Source organism: Thamnophis elegans, chromosome 4 (assembly GCF_009769535.1).
Source record: "Thamnophis elegans isolate rThaEle1 chromosome 4, rThaEle1.pri, whole genome shotgun sequence".
Taxonomy (NCBI): Eukaryota; Metazoa; Chordata; class Lepidosauria; order Squamata; family Colubridae; genus Thamnophis; species Thamnophis elegans.
Genome location: NC_045544.1, coordinates 22,643,400 through 22,667,131, shown reverse-complemented (window position 1 = coordinate 22,667,131; position 23,732 = coordinate 22,643,400). Strand labels below are relative to the sequence as shown.

At 34.5% G+C, this 23,732-nt stretch overlaps 1 protein-coding gene across 1 annotated transcript in view; it reads left to right on the top strand.

Annotated features, from left to right (window-relative positions):
- Window positions 1–268: 268 nt before the first annotated feature.
- Window positions 269–23,732, top strand: part of LOC116507237 (ephrin type-A receptor 7) — a 43,060-nt gene continuing 19,596 nt past the window's right edge. Inside the window, exons 1-9 of the mRNA XM_032215248.1 lie at window positions 269–299; window positions 1,505–1,629; window positions 5,493–5,661; window positions 8,490–8,598; window positions 9,924–9,979; window positions 16,481–16,606; window positions 19,739–19,924; window positions 20,500–20,561; window positions 22,313–22,522. Of these exons, the coding sequence (XP_032071139.1) occupies window positions 269–299; window positions 1,505–1,629; window positions 5,493–5,661; window positions 8,490–8,598; window positions 9,924–9,979; window positions 16,481–16,606; window positions 19,739–19,924; window positions 20,500–20,561; window positions 22,313–22,522 (1,074 nt within the window). The remainder of the gene's footprint in view (window positions 300–1,504; window positions 1,630–5,492; window positions 5,662–8,489; window positions 8,599–9,923; window positions 9,980–16,480; window positions 16,607–19,738; window positions 19,925–20,499; window positions 20,562–22,312; window positions 22,523–23,732) is intronic.

Sequence of the window (23,732 nt, the reverse complement as noted above, 5' to 3'; positions counted from 1 at the left end):
TCATAAGGTACAAGACTTAATATTAGTCATAGGTACAAATAAGCAATCAAATCATACTACGAAACAACCAATATAAATCGTAAGGATACAAGCAAAAACGTTGTAGTCATACAGTCATAAGTGTGAGAAAATGGGTGATAGGAACGATGAGAAGATTAATAGTAATAATAATGCAGACTTAGTAAATAAATTGTCAGTGTTAAAGGAATTATTTGTTTAGCAGAGTGATGGCATTCCCTGAAAAATGTTCTTGTGTCTAGTTGTTGTGATGTACAGTGCTCTATCGAGTCGTTTTGAGGGTAGGAGTTGAAACAATTTATGTACAGAATGTGAGGGGTCTGTAAATATACTTGCTGTGGTCCGTGGGATGTAGTTTGGCTTTCAAGATGCTTCACTTCAGGACTCTTTTTCCTAATTTTGCCACTGAGAGTGCACCTGCCCTGTTCCTCCCTCCATAATTTTTTAAAATTATGTGATGCATTTGCAACTCTGGAAAGTATACCTAAACAAGTGTATGTTAGAAGAAAATATAGAAAGAAATGCATAACTGTATGTTAAGAAAAAATATCCAATACTGCACTATAAAAGAGATTTGTTTAAGAAAAATATGTATTTTAGAACAGCATGCATAAATAAGTATATATTGGAATAAACATTCTTGAAGAATTGGATATAATGGTGCTGTTATCGTTGTGTCTTCCATAACCAGGCAGGGATGATACTCAGCTCTAAGAAAAGTGAAACATAAAAATGCTATATTGATATTTAGGGAATGAAATCTTACAGACATTTTCTTCCTGACAATTCAGAATCTTTTCTGTTAAAACCGCTATCACCACAGAGAAGTGCTGAGAGTGCAGTAAAGTGGTGAATTTCATAGTCCAAAGTTACATATCTGTTACTCTTTATTGACAGCTCCGTAGACTTACTCATTTTAAAACAATTGCTCAGAGAAACATGATTCCCCAAAGAAAAATGGTAATGCCTTTGCAGCTATGGCAGCTTTCTATTATTCAGCATTGCACACATTTTGCTTTCGGACACATTTATAAGTGCAAGAACATCATGAGCTTGAACTAGAACCTATTGTGAGGATTTGAAATAGGACTCCATATTTGTATCCTTGTACCTGTATTTTATAAGAGGCATTGAAATATATATAATATTTGGCTGTTGGTTTGCCATCAGAAATATTCTAGAATCATGTTTTTCTGGTTAATTAGAATTAATTTTTGTCATTCTGATACCATCCCTTGCTAGTTGGGACCAATTTGAAGAGTGCTGCCTGTTGTGGTTTATATTTTAATTTGGGTTTCTGTTCTGGTTTATGAACAATAATAAGGCCTTGCTTGAATATTCACTGCCTTTTAAATGTTGAACTAAGGAAGATGCTTTCTCTTATTTTAATGATAGCAGCACGGCATGGGATTGATCAGTAGTGACATTTGATTGGAGAGATCCAGCACATTTGCCTGTTGTTTATTGAAGTATTTTCTTCAAACAGCTCCCTCGCAAGTTAGTGGTGTAATGAAAGAAAAAGTGCTGCAAAGGAGTGTGGAGCTTTCCTGGCAGGAACCTGAGCATCCCAATGGAGTCATCACAGAATATGAAATCAAGTATTATGAGAAAGTAAGCATTACTTTGAATGTGGGCCATTCTTCTGTTCGTGTCATTGCAATAACTTTCTGTAGCGGACTAACATTTTATATAGCCAGCCTGCAACCTTAATTTTGGTTGCCATTCTGTATTACTACTGAAGATAATCTTACCCATTTGATTCTGTCTTCTCTAATGCACAAAGAGAAGGTAGTAAAATTAAGACATCATTTTAAAGAACAAGAGCTTCGATTGATGAATTATTGAGGGCAACCTTATTGATAATGCCCAAAGCAATTAGTTAGGATACACTACAGGTAGTCCTCAAGTTACAAAGGCAACTGGAACCAATATTTCCATCGCTAAACAATGCAGTCATAAACTGTGATGTCACATGGCCACATTGCTGAGCAATGGTAATCTCTACAATTTCTGTTGCAGTTGTTAAACAAACATTGTAGGTTTGTACGTAAGTGCCTCCTTACAATGTCCTGCTGGCTTCCAACAACTGAACTCATTGGAGAAGTCAGAAGGAAGTGCTAGGTGGCTTTGCAAGCGAGCTGACAAACAGATAAGTGACTGCTGCTGAGTGGGAGGGCATGCACTGGTAGACAGAGAGGTGCAGCAGGGTTTGGATGGATGGTTGCTGCTGACAACGAAGTTGCAAAAGAGGTTGGGAGATGCAGCGCAACTGTAACAGGGTTTAGAGTCATTGCTGCCAGGCCAGAGAGTGTGCCTAAGTGACTGGGGAGGTACAGGGCAAGCACAGTGAGGCTTGAGGAGGGTATCCAAGTGTTATGGGAACTGTATTGCCAACACAGTGAGGCTCAAGAAGGGCAAACAAGGATGTGTGAGTGCCTAGAATGGCTTGTCACAAGCAGCAAAGCTCAGGGAAAATATATAAATGGCTGTGGAAGAGCAGTGTAATCCTAGTGAGGCATAGCAAAGGGCTGCAGGAAGCTGGGTGGCAGAAATACAGAGGATCTGGGGACAGTGCGCAGGTAGGGGGAGACTTACCTGAGTAACTTTCAAACTTCCCTTTTCCCATTGACTTTGACTTGTGGGAAGCGAGCGAAGAAAGTCAAACATTTAAAGCAGGTGATCACAGGAAGCTCAACCATTGGAAGGGCAAGCTTGTATTCTTCTAAATATACATTACATTCACATGGTAAAATTCACAGAGTCCTCATCTAGTGACTGCTGCTTTTAGTGTCTGTTCCAAGTTACAATGGTAATTAAAATAGTTTTGTAGCCAATCCTTGCAGTTACAACCTTTCCAGGTCTGTAAAGCTAAGGAAAGATGAAGTAATGTCATAAGCATATTTACAATTTCACTTAGCAACTGCTTCATTTAATTACTATTTTTTCCCCTTCCTTAGTTTTTATCTCATTCCATTTTTCTGTATTTTAGAAATAATTTGGAGAGAGTAAAATTCATTAAATTTCTTTAATTTTCAATTCCGAAACACTGCATGATGGCTACTGCTTACATTCTCAGTGAATCAGGCAATTATGGCTATCAGTGGAATCTTCTCAAACATGAATACCATTGGATGAGATTCAATCCTAAGACTAGAAGTAGTCCACATTTTTCATGATGAAGAATGTGAAGAGAATTTGCTGATAACTTAAAACTGGATTGAATGACCAATACAAGCAGTTCCCAAATTAGGTAATCCTGACCTATGTAATTCTAAGGATATGATACTAACATGGCCTGTGGTAGAAAATTCAAAAATCATCTTAACACAAATGTTTCTGAGAAAGACAGAGCCCCATTAATAGCATACCTATTAGACAACTTAACTATAACACCACTGAAAAGATTGACTGAGATAACACTGAAACCCCTCTCCCAACAGAATTCAACCTTGACATAGATACCAAACCATTTAGCCCACAGGAGCACCTCAGTTTTGGGTGGAGTCAGAAGATACAATGTAGGTTTGAGGGGAAAATAATAATACTGTAACACTGTTTATAAGTGCCATGTGGCTTTAAAGTCCCAAGTTATTTAAAGCATTAATTAGGATTGATCATGACCTTTTATCCAAATACAATTACCGTATTTTTCGGAGTATAAGACACTCCGAAGTATAAGACACACCTAGCTTTTGGGGAGGAAAACAAGGGAGGGGGAAATCAGTTTCTTCCTCCCAGCAATTTGTCTCCTTGCAGCAAACAGCATGGTCAGCTTCAGCACAGCCTGATTTAGTGCAAGCAGCTGATTGGGGGTTTGATTGGCCTACCGGAATTGCTGGGAGGCAGAAACCAAAGTGTGGGGGCCGGAGGGTAGGCGGGGCTCCTGCAACATTTGCTATGTAAGACATACAGACATTTCCACCCACTTTTTTTTTTGAGGGGGGAAGACATCTTATAGTCCAAAAAATACAGTATATGTTGGTAACAGCTTCCTGTTTAGACTCCATTTTCATAATTCATATGATATAGTTTTTGACTTCTAGAACTCCTAACTCTGTTTCCTCTTGACCAAAGCATCTATCTTACTTTCTAGGCTAGGTGAATATGAATTTTTAACACACTACTTAGCCTTTTGTGTGAACTCAGCCACAGAATATGCTAAAATGAGAGTTATTGTGCTTTAGATGTATTTCTGTCTTATTTTTAAATATTAAATAATAAAAATGAACCTATATCAAATTTTTGAAACATTTGCAATTTAATATTTTAGGAAAAGTAAATTGATATTTAGTTGATATTTAAGTAGAAAACACAGTTTTAAGTACCAAGGATCGTTTTAATTTGACCATCATTAAATGTTCAAGCATTTTCTTCAGATATTTTTTATACTACAGAACTGTGACAATTTTCTGATGTACAGTAGATTCCCTCAGAACTGTACTATAGCGCTATACTCTATACTACAGAACTGTAACAAAAATGTTGGTGTAGATTCCCTCAAAGAATATAAGATCCTACATTGTAACATGATTGACAATTTAAACTAAAAATAACTGCACAAATAATATATCATTAAGACCTACCTTTCTTGGGTTTAGTAAACCAATTATCATAGATTTACTATCAATGACTTATTTACTGCCAATTTCTATTCAAAAAATATGATCTAACTTTAATAATTTAGTAAATTATTACTATTAATTTAATAATTAATAATTTAATAATTAGGTACAATTCACAGGAAAAAAACCTCATGTGGAATTCATTGTGTATAAATCTCGCATAAGGTTGTTCCCCTGTAGAAAATTTTACTTATCCCTTCCTCATGAGAGGTATGGGAAATAATAAGAATGCATCTACCACCAAAAAACGTTTTTAATAGAAGAAAACAGATACACATACATTTAAATACACATAGACTTTTCTGGATCGTTGTCAATTCTATTAAAAATAAAATGAACATGCTTCTGCTTCAGTTAATGCTAAGCTGTTGCTATCAGAGGTCTTCTTCCACCCATAAATGAAGTCAGGTAGAATGAGCTTTGTAGAGTCTGCAGAGCTGAAATAAATAATTGTTATGATTTTTCTAGGTAGCTGAAAAAGAACATCTTATTTCGTAAGAGTAGGGAGGAACGTGCTGATTCCTGAACTGATACATCACAATATTTGAAACTGATTGATGAACAAGCAAAAGTCCACAGTCAAACAGGCAATGATTTTCTCTCTTCACTTTTATGAACAGCACCATGTGCTTCCCATTTACATTTTGTGTTATTTTAAAATCTCCTCAAGTGAAATGACATTTTGTTATGCCGCAGCAGTGTCTCTGCTAAATTCTTTATGCAGGAAGGGGGGAAAAAATCCCTTCTAATAAATTGAAATAGGGTGCCAGGAGCCAGTTGTCAATTATTGATACAAAGCAAAATGAAAATCTGAAAGTTAAATACCACTCAATTGTGTATTTATGTTTGCAGGACCAAAGGGAGAGAACTTATTCAACAGTGAAAACCAGAGCCACTTCTGCTTCGGTTAATAATCTGAAACCAGGAACTGTATATGTTTTCCAGATTCGTGCTTTTACTGCTGCTGGCTATGGAAATTATAGCCCTAGATTAGATGTTGCTACACTAGAAGAAGCCACAGGTAACAGTTACTTACAGTTTTTGACAATTAATATCACCAAGGAAACCCAAAACTTATAGCAAATTAGTGGAATGGAAACATTTCTGCCTTTCTCAATTATAGTCTCATTTCTCACTTCTCAATTAAGGTCTTAAGATTTCCTCTAACTTACAAATAAGACTTATTTTTTTTAACTGCCATTATCTGTATATATATAGACTTTATATATTAGGGCTGTTGCTTTTTGCTATGAATTCTTCAATAGAAATTTAAGGGTTTTAAAAAAATCATAAAGTAACATGTACAGTTGTACAACACAAAATGATTCAATGTCTTGAGACTTTTTACTTTAACATTCCAAATGAATGGATGGTATTTTTTGTTCACATTCAGATCACATGATTATTTCTTCTTGAATGCTTCTGATATCAATAATAGTTTCTCGATAGAATCTTTATTGCTGGCTCTTAGCATAACATCTTTTCTATCGACACTGTATATATTTAGGAATTATTCTCATGTCTTATTTATATAACTCCATGGTATCTCATTTTCCAAAGGGAATAGAAACTGACCAGAACAACTATATTTTTCTCTAGTTTCTAAGTTGCTCTTCTGAGGATTATGAAAAGCCTACACACTTTCTATCTTCAATACTTCTCTTTAAATATTTATATTTCAAAAATACCGTTAAATTTATTTAATTCACTGTGGATGCTAGCAAGAATGGAAGTAGGGAATAGCAAAAGTTATCATTTATAGAAAACTATATACAGAGATAGACATTATATACAAGAGTAATTGCAAACATCTGCTACACATTATTCCTTTAGAATTCTTTAACTATTGCGCAATGTTCACAACAAAAACAAGATACTTATCTATATACCACCCAGAACTAGGTCTGTTTTGGGACTTTACACTTAGGCTGTGGCTTTGTCTAGATGTAAAGTCCACTTAACAAGATGATTTCTGAGACCTGATACAAATCTTATATATTAGTGAATTCTCTTCCAAATTCATTTATAGCTGCAATTACTATAGCCTTGTTCTTATTACAGGTAGTCCTCCATTTATCACCACAAATAAACTCAAAATTTCTGTTGCTAAGCAAGACAGTTGTTAAATGAGTTTTGTTCAAATAAACTCAAAATTTCTGTTGCTAAGCAAGACAGTTGTTAAATGAGTTTTGTTCCCCTTTTGCCATCTTTCTTGCCACAGTTGTTAAGTGAATCGCTGAAGTTGATAAGTTAGTTAACATTGTTGCTAAGAGAATCCCCATTGTCTTTGCTTGTCAGAAGGTCTCAAAATCGTTACAAATACATGCCAGTTGCCAAGCATCTGAATTTTGATCACATGACCATCATAAGTGTGTGAAATCTGATCATAAGTCATCTTTTTCAGTGCCATTGTAACCTCAGTCACTAAATGAATTGTAAGTCAAAAACTACCTGTACTTTGATATAGGCCTCATGTTCCTCTCCCTCTTCCCCCTCTCCCTATCCCTTGTCTTATCCTGTCCCCTTAGTCTTGGAAGAGTTTGGTTTTGTAATGAAGCATTCATTTGAAAGAGGGAAAATGTGTACGGCAGCCATCTCCAGCATGTGAGAAACAGTAGTCTGCCCACGTTAAGAAATTGAGAGTAGAGATTATAGGGAGGAGAATGTATAAAATGATCCAAAGATTTATAGCAAATATATTGGGGACTGTATATGAGAGAAATATATTTGAGTATCAGATATTATTCATGAGTATCTGAACTTTTGGACATGGTTTATCTGTTGTGAGGAGGACAGGAAGAAATATCTTAAGAAACAAAGGACTTAGCTCTTTCTTGATGGAAAAAAAGGTAGCAAGCAGAATATTTCTTCCAAAAAAAATAAAATAAATGCATAACCAAAGGTTTTAACCAAAAATGGGGTGGAAAAAAATAGTCCTTTTGTTACTTTATTCCATTATCATTCCCACATGCCTTAACCTTTAAGGAGGACCTGGTTTTTCCATTATTTGGGGATTTCTGTTTCTCACCTGACAGCTGCTCTTCTAGCATCTTTCCAAAATTGGAGCTGCAGAACAAAAGAACATTCATATCCCTTCATTCTCTAGAGACATTTTAGGAAGTCCCGTGCAGGACTGTGCAGAGATCCACTGAAAAATAAAGCTAATGATGCAACTGAAACTTCATTTTACACAGAGCAATTTTGTTTTAACTATTATGAAGAAAAAGTAACAAAATGTTTTCAATATCTGTTACTCCTTGCTAAATTGAGGGGAAAACAACAGTTGTGGGAATAGATAGAGAAAGAATGCACACATCAAGCGTAAGGGAACCAGAATATCTTTAATTTTATTTTTATTGAATGGTGCTTAATTTTGGGTTTCTAGGAACTATGGACAAAAAAACCTATGAAAAAGGTTTTTGATCCAGGTGGTACCACTGTTTCTAAAAGGGAGCATAGATTTGCATATTTAGTCTATTAACTTCTGCAGATTTACTTTTTTTAAATTATATTCCAGAATTGCTATATTTTTTCAACCAAAATTTGCAGATTTATTTAAGCAATTGTGTTGGCTGGCAGAAATGCAACAGATCCCATTTCCTGACATAAAGCTAAAGTAATGAGAAATCTATATGTGTTGAATGTTTTTGCCTGTCAGGCAAAATACCTTTCTCTGACTGAAGAAGCAGACTTGTTTGCTGCTCACAAATACTGAATACACATTCTGTTCAATAGATTTAAAAAAAATGAAATTTATAAGAATGATGAGATAGATAGATAGGTAGATAGACAGATCTTAATTTTCTTAATGTTACTTCTCATCCTTACCTGTTTCTTTCCCTAATGCAGCCACTGCTGTTTCCAGCGAACAGAATCCTGTAATCATAATAGCTGTGGTAGCTGTGGCAGGCACAATTATCCTGGTTTTCATGGTTTTTGGCTTCATCATTGGGCGAAGGTATTACTTTAAAATATTAAGATGCTTAAAATAGCCAGGAATTGGAAAAACTCGAATGCACATTAATGATTGGTAAACAGATGGTTTATATAGATACCTGTACAGATTCTTGCTTGCCAGTGAGTGTAAACAGCTTTTAGGGATTGAAAGGAACAAAAAGTTTAGATCACAATGTCATTTTGCCAGAAGTATCTGATTCAATTCATATTCATATTACTAGATTTCTTTATGAATGTGCTACCAAAATATATGTTGATATGTGTATTTAAAACAATTTTGGCTATCTGAAAAGACAAATTCCAGGAAGAGTCACTACTTTTTCTTTTTTTTAATAAACATTTTTTTTTATTTTTACTAAACAGCACACAAAAATGATCATCTTACATTACATCTTGTAGAAAGTGTGTCAATTGGTTACAATTAGCTTTCGTGCATCTCTTCCAGAATCATTACTTACATTCATATCGAATATCAAAGTTCTTAATGAGTCTTACTTTCAACATATTATAGTTCTCATTTAGCGGAAATTGTTTTAATGTCCTTTTGGCTAGAATAATCCATAGTTTAAAAAAAACACAGCCACCTAATGGCATTTCATTAATTATTACAAAGTCATCCAATAGCCTTAAACCTTTATAACACATTCTAAACAAAAATTAGTTGACAAAATATCTGAGCCCTTTTCTCCCCTCAAATCACTGTTTACAATTTGTGTCCACGTTCCTTTTATTATGATAGTACATGTATGTATCATTAACTGCATCCCCTTATCCTTATCATTCCATTGTTAGTTGTTATAATTAATAATGGTTAACAAAAAATGCTTTACTATTATATCTATTTTCTTCTCATCAAATCAACATATATGTATTGCCCTTGTCAATTATTTTTTAACATAACCATCTATAAATTACTAAATTACTACTTACTAATTATAAAACTTAGTTAAATTTTTATCTACTTTCATATATCCAATAACATTATACCTTTATAACATATTCAAAATAAAAATTGATTATACTACTTTTTCTAACTGCTTATGAACCTAAAACACTATGTATAATAATCTGCACTCCATTTTTTAATGAATCCCATCATTTGTCTCTTCTGAGAGTTCTTTGAGCAAAAATACTAACATACTGCAGGATATCAATCATTCATTAGTGATCACTGAATACTTATTGATTCATAAACAATCAGCTGTAACAGTACACATACTTTAAGCATGTAAAAAAAATCCTAGAATTATATTTCCTATTACGTTTGTATTATTACTTCATTAAAATGTGACAGAGTTTTAATTAAAAATTGTTTTCTCCCCCTAGACACTGTGGCTATAGCAAAGCTGACCAAGAAGGAGATGAAGAACTTTACTTTCATTGTAAGTGCTTTGCTGTTATTTCATCCAGGAGATTCCAGGCCAATTACAGTAGATTGGTCCTGGCACTAATAGAACAGTGACAGTGTTAAAAGACATTTTTTGCTGAGAACAAACATTTTTAATTTGTGTAAACCACAAATGTAAAGTTTAAAAAAAATTACTTGTTCCAAGGAAACATCATAAGTTTTATTACTGGGTTTTGATATACAGGTAGTCCTCACTTAGCAACTGTAATAGGGATCTGTAATTCCATTTCTAAGCACCCCAATTTCTAAGCAAAAAAATCATGACTGCCAAGGGCTTTATGACCTCACTTCTCCTTTTAATTGTCAAGTAAAACATCATGCTTGTTAAGCAACATATGTGACTACTACTTACAATTTTACTTTGCCTTCCTTTGTTCACTCTGCTTATTGCAAGCCAGTTGCAAAGCACACAAATGGTGATCATGTGTGACTGCAGGACACTACGATGGCCATGAATTCATACCAGTTGCAAAACGCCTGAATGGCAATCAGTGACTGCTGATTGTGATTTTCATAAATGCAAGGATTGATCACAAAGCGGCTTTTTTTTTATGCCATTGTAACTACGACCGTTTGTTAATCAAGGCAGTCAGTAAGCGAGACTATCTATATGCTTCTTTCCAGTTCACAAACTTTGGATGAACATGCAATAGTTCCTTAATTATTCTTCTGGAGCAAAGATGATTGATGTAATTAATAATTGTTGGCCCAGCAAATTTTTGACTATGACATTTATATATTTCAGTTGTACCCAAATTGAAAAACTAATAATGATGAACCTATATGATGAAAATAATAATGTTTCTTTCAAAATTTGTTTTCACTAAATAGCCAGCATGAAATGCGAAAGTATTTTATGTTGAAAATAGCCCAATCACGTTTTAACTTATCCGTGAACTGTATCAACTAACTTTAGTGCATATAGACATTAATTGAATATTTGAATTGTTTAAAGACAATATTAGTAATTGTCGATGTGAATGTAATCTTGTGTACTAATAATATGTGTATTATATTTATTTCATTAATTCTGTAATCCTTAACATTTCCATAGGAATAATGACACTCTGAATATGTATCCATCAGATTACAAAGTTTTCTAAATTTTGTCAATTTGCTACCCAGAAGCCAAGCAAATATTTGATAGTATCAAATTAAATTAATATTTATTTAAATTTGGAGTTCGATTTTCATTGTATCAATATTTCTGCTGTGTTTTATATTTTGTACACTATTTTATGGTGAGCGGCAGCAAATGCTTATATAAACAGAAAGATGGTGTAGAAATATATAGGACAAAATTGTATATTAGGACAAATTGCTTACCAAATATGGATGCTAAGAAAGTACATAGAAAATATGCATACCAAGAGAAATATGTATAATAGTTCATTCAGTAGTTTATGAAAATATTTTTTCTACATATGAAGTGATGCAGAAGAATACAGTTGGAAAAATAAGTATCTGAGAAAAGTGGAAATAACAGATTCACTCATCACACTTTGGAGATCAATAAGAGAACAGCTGTGAATGCAGATATGTGCAGGATGATAGTTATTTAAATCATATGGAAATTTTTAGTTAAAATCCTGGAATTTCAGAATAAGGTGAAATAATATTAAATACATCCAAGAGCTGTGGTCCAGATTATATGTTCACTGTGCCAAGCCACCTGGATTTAGCCCTAAATTTAATAACTAATGATAATGTTAATCACACTCTAATAGAAATATCTGGTATTCATGCCCATACAATGAATAAAAATTGCTCCTCAGCCTGCTGTTCTTATCTTGCAGTTTCATGATTTGGTGCAGACTTGCCCATTTCTCGTTTTATGAATATATAGTGAAGATATCTATTTACATTTTCTGCTCCCTTATTTTGAAAATCTGTTGAACAATCAAAAGATGAATGGAAAATATACCTATATTAAAGAGAAGCTACTGAAATGTGTAAAGACACAGTTCCGTATCCTTATAGCAAAAGAATTAATGTAAAAGTGCCAACCACAGAAATTTTACTCTAGCAATTCCTTGGTGCTCAGCATTGGATAGAGTGTGCTGTTTCTTCAAAGGAGGATTTCATAATGTACAGGAGCACATAAGAAACAACTATTTCCACACTCTAAAAGCAGCTGCATCTTTTCTCGGCTTAAGCAACTGCTTCAGAAACGGTTCCCAATTGTTTCCACATGTGTGTTCACATAAGTCCACCTTGCTTCTTATAAAAATTAGGAAAAAGGTGTTTTGTACAGATCCTCACACATTTCAAATGTATTTTTTTTTGAAGGATTTGGTTTGTGGTAACTGGAGATTCAGATCCATGTTAAGTCAGAGTTTATATTTCCCTTTTCCTCTTTTAGGCTGTATTTGTTCAGATCATATGGCAGTATTAAAATCAATGTATGGCATTTTATTGGTTTCCCTCCACTGAAGGAAGGCTATCCTTTGATGACTGTGTATGGGAGGTAGATTTCTGAGAAGCCAGCAGCTGCAAGGGAAAAGGGTGGAATTACTGAAATTCTCCTTCTTGATCTCTAATGGAAGCCTTCCCTCAGCGAAGGAAAACAGTGGGTTTCACTCTTCACAGAGCACAGGTTGAAAACATCCTGTCTAAATCAAGCCTTACTGAGGAAACCGAAAACAGTAAAGAGGATTAGAATTACCACGTTCTCATTTGTTTTAAAAATAATGCAACGGCAGATATCCCACTGGTGAAATGGAACCATGCTAAGAGTGTACGAGGATTAATAATAGTGTCTCATTTTAGTTGCAGTGAGAATCATCACATATTTAAAATAGTTCTTTTAAAAAATGCACTTCCAGGTAATATCTGAGAAGAAGTGCAGTTATTTTTTTGTGGAGGGGAGAAGGAGACTTTCATGTATATGTGTTTTATAAGGGAAAGTGCTAGTCAAAGAATGCTTTCCTCAGCATGCACTAATTTTTAAAATGATATGTTTCGGGAAAATTATAAATAGGTTAACAGCTTAGTCTTAACTGTCAGAAACTGATTTTGAAAATAACATTTTACTCCTTGTATTCCTTTCTAGAAGCTCAGTTATCCAATACTAAGGGACGATAAAAGCAGATAATCTACCATAAATTCTTTCTTTTTTCCTCTTTCCTCATCTAATTATATTTTTTAGTGTCTTTAGACAGAAAGCATAGTTTTTAATTTGATGTGGCCATTGTTTCAAAGGAAAAATTAAATAGCCTGCTGTATTCACTACAGGTGGTCCCCAACTTACAACCAATTGCTAAAAGTTACAACAGCTTCAAAAGGATGTTTTATGTCACATAAAGTACTTGCAGCTGTTGTAAAATGTCATACCATCACCCTCACCCCACCCTGCAGTGATATGTCTGCATTTCGAGCCCTTGGCAAACATTTCACATTCATTAACAGGAGCTAAGTCCCCCACGGTCATGTGATTGCATTTGCAGTCTTCTCTGCAGGCTTCCCCAGAAAGTCAGTTGGAACCCAGCAGGAAATATTGCAAGCACAGGGAACAGAGGGGTGCTGAAATCCTTTGTGAGATTTTAGGAAGGGAACTGAATCCTGAAGATTTTAGCTCCCTTCCTGAACCACCAGAGAGGAGTTCCCCTCCATGCACAGAGAGAAAGATAAATCCTTTGTACAGCTCCAGGGATAGAACTGAAATTCTTAGATTTCAGATCCATTCCTGCAGCTCCATGAAGGATTTTCCCTCTGTTCAATGATGGGAATAGAACCTCTTTGTGGAGCTGCAGGAATGGATCTGAAATCCTAAAGATTCTGGCCCACCAAAGATTTTGCCTCCCTGCTCATAGGAAAATAGAATTATTATTATTATTATTTGGGGTGGAGCATTTGAGAGAGAAAATGCTGCCAAGAGGATTTTATCTCTGTGTGGAAATGAAATTTCTCTTTTGCTCCATCAATTTAACAATCCAGGAGTTTGCCTAATGACTACAACCAGTAAATGCCAGGTTTGGAGATATTGAATGAAGCAGTCACATGGGTGTCTTGCTTAATAACCACTTCACTCAACAATTGAGATTCCAGTCTCAATTGTGATTGTAAATCAAGGATTACCAATAGCCATTTCAATTTTTTCATCTTTTTGTTCCTGCACAATCTAGACAATATGCTGACATATTGAAGAAATTAGACCTAATTTCTAATGATAAACTGTAATAGCAACTCTTTTAACGAGCTCAAAGCACAAGATTGGACAAAATATCCAATCTTTTCTCTCAGTTTTTACTGAATTTTTTTACCTTTCAATAATCTCAAATATTACATTTTAAAGGATATAGAAACATACAGTAGAAAATTTCAGTTAAGCAACTCCCAATTTACATTTTGTTTACTCTTTCTGTTTTCTTTTAGCAGTGCCTTTGAATCTGAACAACATTACTTCATGTTGATATGCCAAGAGAACTTTGGCATGTCAAAGTGTTTTATGACAGCTTGAATAAAGTACCATCAAAGACCCATTTGAAATTCACAAGGTTACCTCCAATTCAGACCCTTACTATAAGTGCAAGGAGAAGGTTCATTCTCCATCTGCTTGCCTGAAAACATAATATAGATAGTTAAGCTATTGTTTTTCAGGACGTTCTTTTTTCCTTTGGAATGTAAATAAGAATGACTATCTATCAACTCCAGAAACTGAGTTATTATCATTAGTACTAATATTATTGTTTGACTTAGTCAAAAATGCTATGCAGAAAAATTAACATTTGCAGAATATTTGCATAATATCTATATTGCTGAGTCAAGGTTAACTCAGCCTTCGATCCTTCTGAGGTGGGTAAAATGAGGACCCAAATTGTTGGGGGCAATATGCTGACTCTGTAAAAGGCTTAGGGAGGGCTGTAAAGCATTGTAAAGCAGTAAATAAGACTAAGAACTATTGCTATTTCCATGTAGTTATATAAATAGGTATGACAATTGACACCTGTAATAATTCAGATGCTACAGTTATTCATTTACCAGGGAATAAATCTCACTACACACAAAAGGGATCTGTTGCTGAGAACATATATGTAGATCTGTTGGGCATGATCATTTAATTAGTAGCATTTTGGAAAGTGTTGAAACCAATGTCTAAACATCTTATCCTTAGACTTCTTCGGTGTTATTGTTACTTTCTCATTTGTTATTTTTTTTAACCAAAGCAGAACATTCCCCCCCCCCATTCCTTAACCCCCCCCCCCAAAAAAAAAGGTAGTTTTTGAATTTCAACAAAATATTTTTTCTGGAAAATAAAAATTAATTTCTCTTTCAGCCAGATTTAAATTGTCAGTTTTTGGGATGACAAATTAAAAAAACTTTTGATAATGCTGATTAGGTCTGTTTCATATTCACCCTTGGGGAACAGTTTTAAACAATTGTCAGAACAAAGGCCAAATTCTTAATAATGACACTCTTTTTGAACTCAGAAATGCATACATATATTCCAGAATGCGTATATGCGTATATACTGTGACTAATACGGTATAGCTTTCATATAATAAAATATGATTAGCATTGTTTGGACTTTAGTATCATTGAAAAGTATAAATTACAGGTAGTCCTCAACTTATGATTGTAAAACTTACAGTCAAAAGTCATTGTGGTCATAAGCCAAGGCATCATGAGATCTGATTTTTCAACATTTTTGTAGCGGTCATAAAGCAAATGCCATGGTCATTAAGCAAATCTGTTTTCCCCAATAGGTGGCAATTTTTGCCAGAAACTGAAAGTAAACACCGGAAAACAACAAAAAATGTCACAAATCATGACCATGGCAGACTGCAAATGGGTGTTAGGATGAGCAAGTTGCCAAGTGTCCCAAATGAGATAACATGACACGGTGGGCGAGGAACAACTGGCATAACTTCAAAAACATGTTGTAAAGAGACCTGTCATAAGTTTTAACAGTCCTTAATTGACCAGTCATAAGTCAAAGATTGACTATTGCTTGTTAGGACCAAATATAATTTGTGTGTCCAGTTCCTAACTCAGAAAAATATAAGTACTGTTTGACCGATGCCTGGCATAGTTGCCTATACTGAGTAGGGGGGGGCGGGGAGGAAGTGATATCTTATTTATTAATCCGTCTTCTATTTGACCACCTGTAAAACCGTTTGCTGGCCATAAACAAAAGAAAATCTGGGTGTTTCTGGAAAAATAACTTGATTACCTTATATACCAAATGTTTTCTAATGCAATCACTCTGCTTCCTCCTTGTGTACCTATGAGAGATCCAGATGAAAAAGTAATCCCATTTATAAAATGTATTTATATTGCATTTATATTTTATATATAAATCAGAATGTCTTTACAATGTTTGATTGTTTCAGCTAGGATCCCCTCATGTGGAAGCACACTTGGTTTAACAAAAGCTTCTCAGTTCTAGGGAATATTTTACATAATTAAATCTCGGGGTTGAATGCAACATAAATGGTTTGCTTCATCACAGTCATGCTTTCTTACATCATTACAGTTAAATTTCCAGGCACCAAAACCTACATTGATCCTGAAACCTACGAAGATCCCAATAGAGCAGTCCATCAATTCGCCAAGGAGTTAGATGCTTCCTGTATTAAAATAGAACGTGTGATTGGTGCAGGTAAGGTGACTGGCTTCATATACGATTCTTGTATCAAAACTCATATTTCATGATGACAAGCAAATAATTATATTTACTTATCTAGCTTTTGGCTTACATCGGGGTAATTAGAGGCAATGGATTGCTCATATGTGTAAACCAAATATGTAAATAGCCTGGTGGTCCCAAACATTTGTTTTTATTTAAGAAAAAATGAATACCATTGCATATTATAATTCAAATAATTTGGTTTGAGTTACACATTATTTAAAGAAAAAATGCATTTGAATTCAAATGCAGATTCCTTATAGACTTCACCAAATGCTTTCATTAAATTACAAATGGAATCTATGTGCATATAAAGGATATTTCCATGAAGTTAAATCATATTTGTCCAACTAGGAATTGGTTTATAGAGCCAGCTTTTCTTCGGGGAATATTTTTGTTGCCATTCCTAAAATTTCATTGCTACAAAAAGTTCTTGTCTTGGCTCTTATGAGTGAAATTGTGCTGTCATTACATTGCTTTCCTTCCTTTTCTCATATATTTAGGCAATGGTGTTCCGTGGTCTGAAAACCTGTTTCCATTTGTTTGCATTAATAAGAGATGTGACACTTTCATTACACTAGTTCATGTAGTGAAATTAAGTGTCCATGTGCAAGAAAGATGTCAAATACCTAAGACTCCTGGAGGAAACATTCTTTGACTTCCTGTTGTTTTATGGTATATCTTTAAAGACCTTTTTTTAAAGATCACCATTGCAGGAGTGTGACAAGCACTATAATGTATAATCAGTTTTAAAGGAGGAAATACTTTTGTTAAAAAGAATATCTGAAGGACAAATAAATCTCATGAATATTTACAAAGAAATAATTTCCAGTCACTTCAGTCATTTATATTTTTTTTATTTATTCCTAAATCAATGATTGTATGAATGTAGTCACAGGAATCAAACGGCCTTCAATTAAAAGTATATTCTACTATATATTCTGAATCAGAATCTATTTTAATGTATGATTTTTCAATTGAACTTCACAAAACCTCCATAAATAGCATTTGAATAAGAATTTCTACTCTTGTGTTGCCACTATTCTTATAAACACTTAGCCGTAAGTATTTTCATTTCACAAAATAAGTAATTGACCATAGGAACTGGATCCTCTATGCAAACTCTAGATAGTTCTCTATTGAATGACTACTGCTGGGAAAACTGGATTCCTGGGGAGAATTGATTTTTTCCACCCTTGGAGATAAATACGCCAGCTTTTCAGAATTGCCAGATGCACATATACTGTAGAAAGTTACAGAGAAACTAGACAGAGACCCCAGTTGAGTAAACATGTGTTAAGCTCAAGAAACAGAAATCTTGAGAAAGAAGCTCAAAGTGACTCCCTCTAATTGACTGGGATAAAAGAGGGAGGAAGTAAAGAAGAGAAAACTCCACCAGACATTCAAGATTCTGTTACTGTAACCTACTTACATCTGTAAAGTATAGTTTCGGTCAGATTTGTGGAATCTGTTTCTGATCTGGCCTACCTCAAAAGACTAACACACAAATAAACATCTCCATTTTGTCTCGGGTTGCAAATTACAAAGTTCCATTGTAACATATTCACATATTCATTGCAAACTCAGTATTTAAACTTAGTTTCTTTATAGCTTAGTTCAGGAGTCATAATTTACTGAGTAATATTAAGAGGGAAATGCTCCAGATACCCTAGATTGATAATGAAAAATGACTAGCCACATTACTCATAAAATATAAAAGTAGAGAACTTCTCTGTGACAAGTGGCATTGAAATTTCTGCACTTTACACTGTTATTCCAGTGCAATTGTCCATGGAATAAAAGCTCTTAGTCTTTCGGTGGTTGATGTGCATGTTTGATTTTGATGACTGCACTATAATTTTCTGCTGACAAGTTTATGGTAGACAGCAGTGCCCATGTATAATAGGCAATCTCTGGTGTACTGCTTCTTCTGTTTATGGCATAAGTTTTTTGTAATTTTTGGATTGCTGAACTATTGAACACCGAGAGCCTGATCTTACAGAACTAAATATTTTTGTATGCCTTTCTTTTGGTGGGATTTTCTAATTAAGGACGATGTTTCAAAATACTTGCTTATTTGAATTTGAGAAAAGGCTGAAATTAAATCCTAGCAAGATCAAGATGCTGCTGATTTTGTCTTAGCCTTTATGCTAATTCTAGATGGAGTTACAGTCTCCATGATGAAGCAGGTTAATAATTTGGATATCCCCTTGGACCTGTGGAACCTGCTGGAACGAACAGTATATGGACACCCAGACTTTGACTAGTTACAGGGTTGAGCCATTTTTAGAAGAGGAAGCCAATATTTAAATTGTTACTAATTTGGACTGCTACATACACTTTACTTGAAATTACTTGAATTTTGACTGAAAGGGATCCAGATACTCTTCTAGTTGATGAACATGAGTACATTAAAACTGTTACACAAACAGTCTCAATAACTTTCCCTAAAAAAGAAAGGTTGAACACTGGATGAAAATTAGCAAGTACAGTGGTATAAAGCAATGGCTTCTTCTGGGGAAGATAAGCCAACATCTCCTTAAGAGCTGGAGAAAAGTCCCTTCACCACTGCAAAAACCCATTTATGCAATATACACATCACTATCCCAGCAGCCTTGTTTATCCAAGAGGTGCAACCTAAGGAGCAGCTTGGCCAAACTCATAGTCATGGCTGAGTCATACATGTCCATTTCCTCAGGTGCAACAGGTTCAAACCAATATTGGATTAATAGGGCAAGGAATCTCAACAGGTCCTGCACCAAAGTTGCCACTGCAACTAAGGGGGAACAAAATTTGATTGATTCTTGCTTTAAAAGAAGATTTTAAGATTGATCATTTTTAAAGCTTGCGAGGTTTTTCTTAATTTCTTGTTTTCTATTGCAATTGTTGTTCCTTTATGACTTTTTGCTTTCTGCCCAGAATCTCTGGAGAAGGAGAGCATGACTGGAGGATTTTTTTTTTAAGGTGTTGAACTTTGCTTGGATTGTCTTTTGTCCTCTTACTGATTTGATTTTCATTTTTCAATAAATGGAGACATTGTGCCTTGCTTCTTATTGCTGTGAACTAAAATGATTCTGTTGCAAATAAATGTTTGTTTACATTCAGGAGAGTTTGGTGAAGTATGCAGTGGTCGTCTAAAGCTTCCAGGCAAAAGAGATGTTGCAGTGGCCATTAAAACCTTAAAAGTGGGCTATACTGAAAAACAAAGAAGGGATTTTCTTTGTGAGGCTAGCATCATGGGACAGTTTGACCACCCCAATGTGGTTCACCTGGAAGGAGTTGTTACCAGAGGTAAGTTGCAATCAGTTCTGATTTTGGAACAACTTTCCAAATTCTACCCCATTGTTATAAAGTTTCCATAGTGCGTGGTTCAAATCATATCATTGTACTACATAAAATAATGGACTCTTTTGTTCTCTTGATGCGTGATTTAACTAAAGCAATATTAAATGCATCCTACAGCTTGAGGGGGGAAAAAAACTTACAAGATTTTTGCACATAGAAGAGATGGCAACACTTTGTAACATTTTTTTTCCTAGTCACATTTCACATTAAATAAAATTCTCAGTGTCTTTTCTTATTAAATGAAGTGTCGTTTTTCCAGAGTTCAGTTCACACAGCAGGAGACAGAAGAACACACTGACATTTTGATTTGTATGGTTTAATTTTTTGAGTCATGATCGTTTTTTTGTACAGAGACATTTAAGGACTTAGTAGATCACAGGAACTATTTTGGAAACATTAGGAGCAGTCATGCCTCATTATTCATCTTTCAAAGAAACAACATGTTTTATCAAAATGGGGACATTCTGTTCAGATATAATTTCTTTAAACTAAATATGCCTCCCTTTTTCTATTTCTTTTAGGAAAACCAGTAATGATTGTAATAGAATACATGGAGAATGGAGCACTGGATGCATTTCTCAGGGTGAGTGCCTGAGGGAAACATATATAGCACTTCAAAAATAATATATATATATATGCTACCAATTTAACATAATAAAGCATTTTCAATGTAAAATGAGAACACACTAAATTTTAAGAGATCTCTGAATGGTCTTGGTAAAATCAGATTAGAAATTAGAAGACCAGACAGGATCAAACAACATTTTTGGCCATCTAAGTGATCCAACATGGCATAGATACAGTGGTTTTGATTAGCATTACAGACTTAAGACCTGGAGCCATGTTGTGGGAACACAGTTACAGTTTTTCTCCATTGAAGAAAAGACACTCTCTTTAAATTAATGCAGAAATAATTCAAAAAATCAAGGAAGCGCTTTTTTAAGATCCCTGCATTAGCATTGTTTTACATGAGTTTCTTGTTTGTAGCAGGCAACATATAGAACTCTAACTCAGCCCTTAAGAACATTCATTAATATTAATGAATATGAATAAGATTAATAGCAAAATATTATTCAAGGCTTTTAAAGTACAGTGTTGATTTCATTGTCAATCATTTTGGCAATTGGTTTTCTATCAATAATCTGTGCTTCTGATTTGCGTGTATAAGCGTGCATGTGTGAACGTTCTATTTGTGTTAATAGGCTTGATTTATTGTGTCTGGGATCAGCTTGTACTTATAATTAAAATATTTCGACATCATGAAATAAAACCTGAGAAAGCAATTTTGCTCAGCTATCATTATGTGAATAAATATATTTGATTTACAGGTATGGGATTGTTTTTTATTTCCCTGCAGTGTGGAAAATTGAAGGCGTATATGGTTTTTGATAATTTGTGCAAATTTAAAAGTTTCTCATTTAGGATAAAAGTATTTAAAAGTATTTTCTGCCCTACGTATTTTGTTTTTTTAACAGATTCATGTGGCTATTTTTATACTCTCCTGACTTATTTTTATTAACTATGCAGGATTACACAAATGAATGTATGCATGTATAATTTTTAGTATCAATTTATATTCTCCCCCCCCCCCAAATATTAAAGGTCTTAATGTGCAGCTTCAAACATCATATATCAGGGGTCCCCGGTACTGGTCCATGGGCTCTTAGGAACCAGGTCACACAGCTGGAGGTGAGCATCAAACAAGCAAGCAAAATCACTCCCCCCCCCAAGTATGTGAAAAAAATGTCTTCCATGAAATCAGTTCCTGGTGCCAAAAATACCCAGAACCGCTTTGCTATAGAATTACACATTTCTTCATTATTTTACAATCCTATTTCTTCATTATTTTAAACTATTAATGTAATATTTAAATAAATTAATAATTTAATTAATGATTTAAAAATTAGTTAAATGATTTAAATAAACATCAGGCCCACTTTCCTTCAAAAAATGGTGCTTGCAATGTATGGAATCATATTTGTGAATTGTAGCGGTTTTGCATTTTTAAAACATTGGAACAGCATTACGAGAATGAATGAATGAATGAATGAATGAATGAATGAATGAATATACATAGCGATATACATGGACATAAATATATACAAGAATTTGTGTAAATACTTTCAGGACATAAAAGCACACATTTCACTCCTGAAAACACCCCTGAAATGGATTCCAACATCGCTTATAGTCAGCTCCCAAGGCAAACAAAGTTACGTATGCCTGTCTGAATGCCATCCTGCATTTAGTTTCTTAAAGGTACAGATTGAACATGTTTACTGTCTTTCCTCTCAAGTACTTTAAGCAGCATCTCTGTTTCTGTCTTCATTTCAGAAACACGATGGGCAGTTCACAGTAATTCAGCTGGTTGGAATGTTGAGAGGAATTGCTGCTGGAATGAGATACTTGGCAGATATGGGATACGTACACAGGGACTTAGCAGCACGCAATATTCTGGTCAATAGCAATCTTGTTTGCAAAGTGTCGGACTTTGGTCTCTCCAGAGTTATAGAAGATGATCCTGAAGCTGTCTACACCACAACTGTAAGTTGTGCACTTAAAAGAAAAAAGTCCACCCAGTATACTCTCATTTTCATATACAATAATACATTCGGTTGGGTTTGCTTTGGAAGAAAATGTGCCAGATATTTATTGGGAAGGGAGGTTGTGATTTGTTGTGTTTTGTAAATTTTCTTATTTAACAAATATTCATATAAAAAACTTCATACTACAACATCATGTTATAAGTAAAACACAAAAGGATTCACAAAGGATCCCCAAATGTGGCTTCATCCAGTGGGTTGTTGTTTGTTTGTTTTTTGTATTCCTTCTTCCTTTCTGATTATTTTTCATTTCTTGGGAACTGTTTATTCATTCAGATATTTTGTCCTCTGGAATATGCTTGTATCATCTTATCTACACACCAGTAGCTTTCTGACTGAAACATCTCTTATTTCCCAAAGATTAGTTTCCATTGAGCAGAACTACATTTAACTATCCTTGACCATTATCTTAGACTTGAGCTATTAACAAGTCATCTTCTTCACAAAAGAATTAGTTGATAAATTTATTGTACAACTCCCAATAATGATGATGTGATAAACTTCTACACCAGTTGCTCCCAACCTTTTTTTGGCCATGCCCCACCTAAGCATCTCTAAAATCCTGATGCCACCCCCACCTCCCCGTGACATATAATTCTTAATTTTACTCAAAAAGTGAACTCTGCTCACCCAAAGGAAGCCTAAAAGGCCATTAACTTATTTTAAGCAAGGTTCAAATTGTCCCCATTAAAAATCAAATTGCCCACCTGTGAGGCATGGGCCCCATGTTGGGAACCACTGCTCTACACAAATCCCTCACAATTGTTTAAGATAGCTTTTTTAAAAATAATAATAATACTGTTTGGGAAGTCATGTAATAGGGGAAGCAACAAGCCATTATTTAGATTCTTGTTTATGGAATGCATAAGTTGAAACACTCAGAATTGAAAGGGGGAAAAGCAGCAGGATAGTGTTCTTCATAAACCATCATAAATGGCCAAAAGGAATTGCTCGTTTTCTGCTTTGTTTTGCTTTTAATTATTATTATTATTATTTTTTTGGAAATCTGCATTCTCTGCTGTGCACAATTCCAAAGTTGTTGTTGTTGTGTTGTTTTTCATTTATACAATGAAGCAAATTTTGAGAAGCAATAACATGGAATAAGATGAAAAATTTGTATCATCAGTTGAGATTGGGAAGCTTTGCTGCTA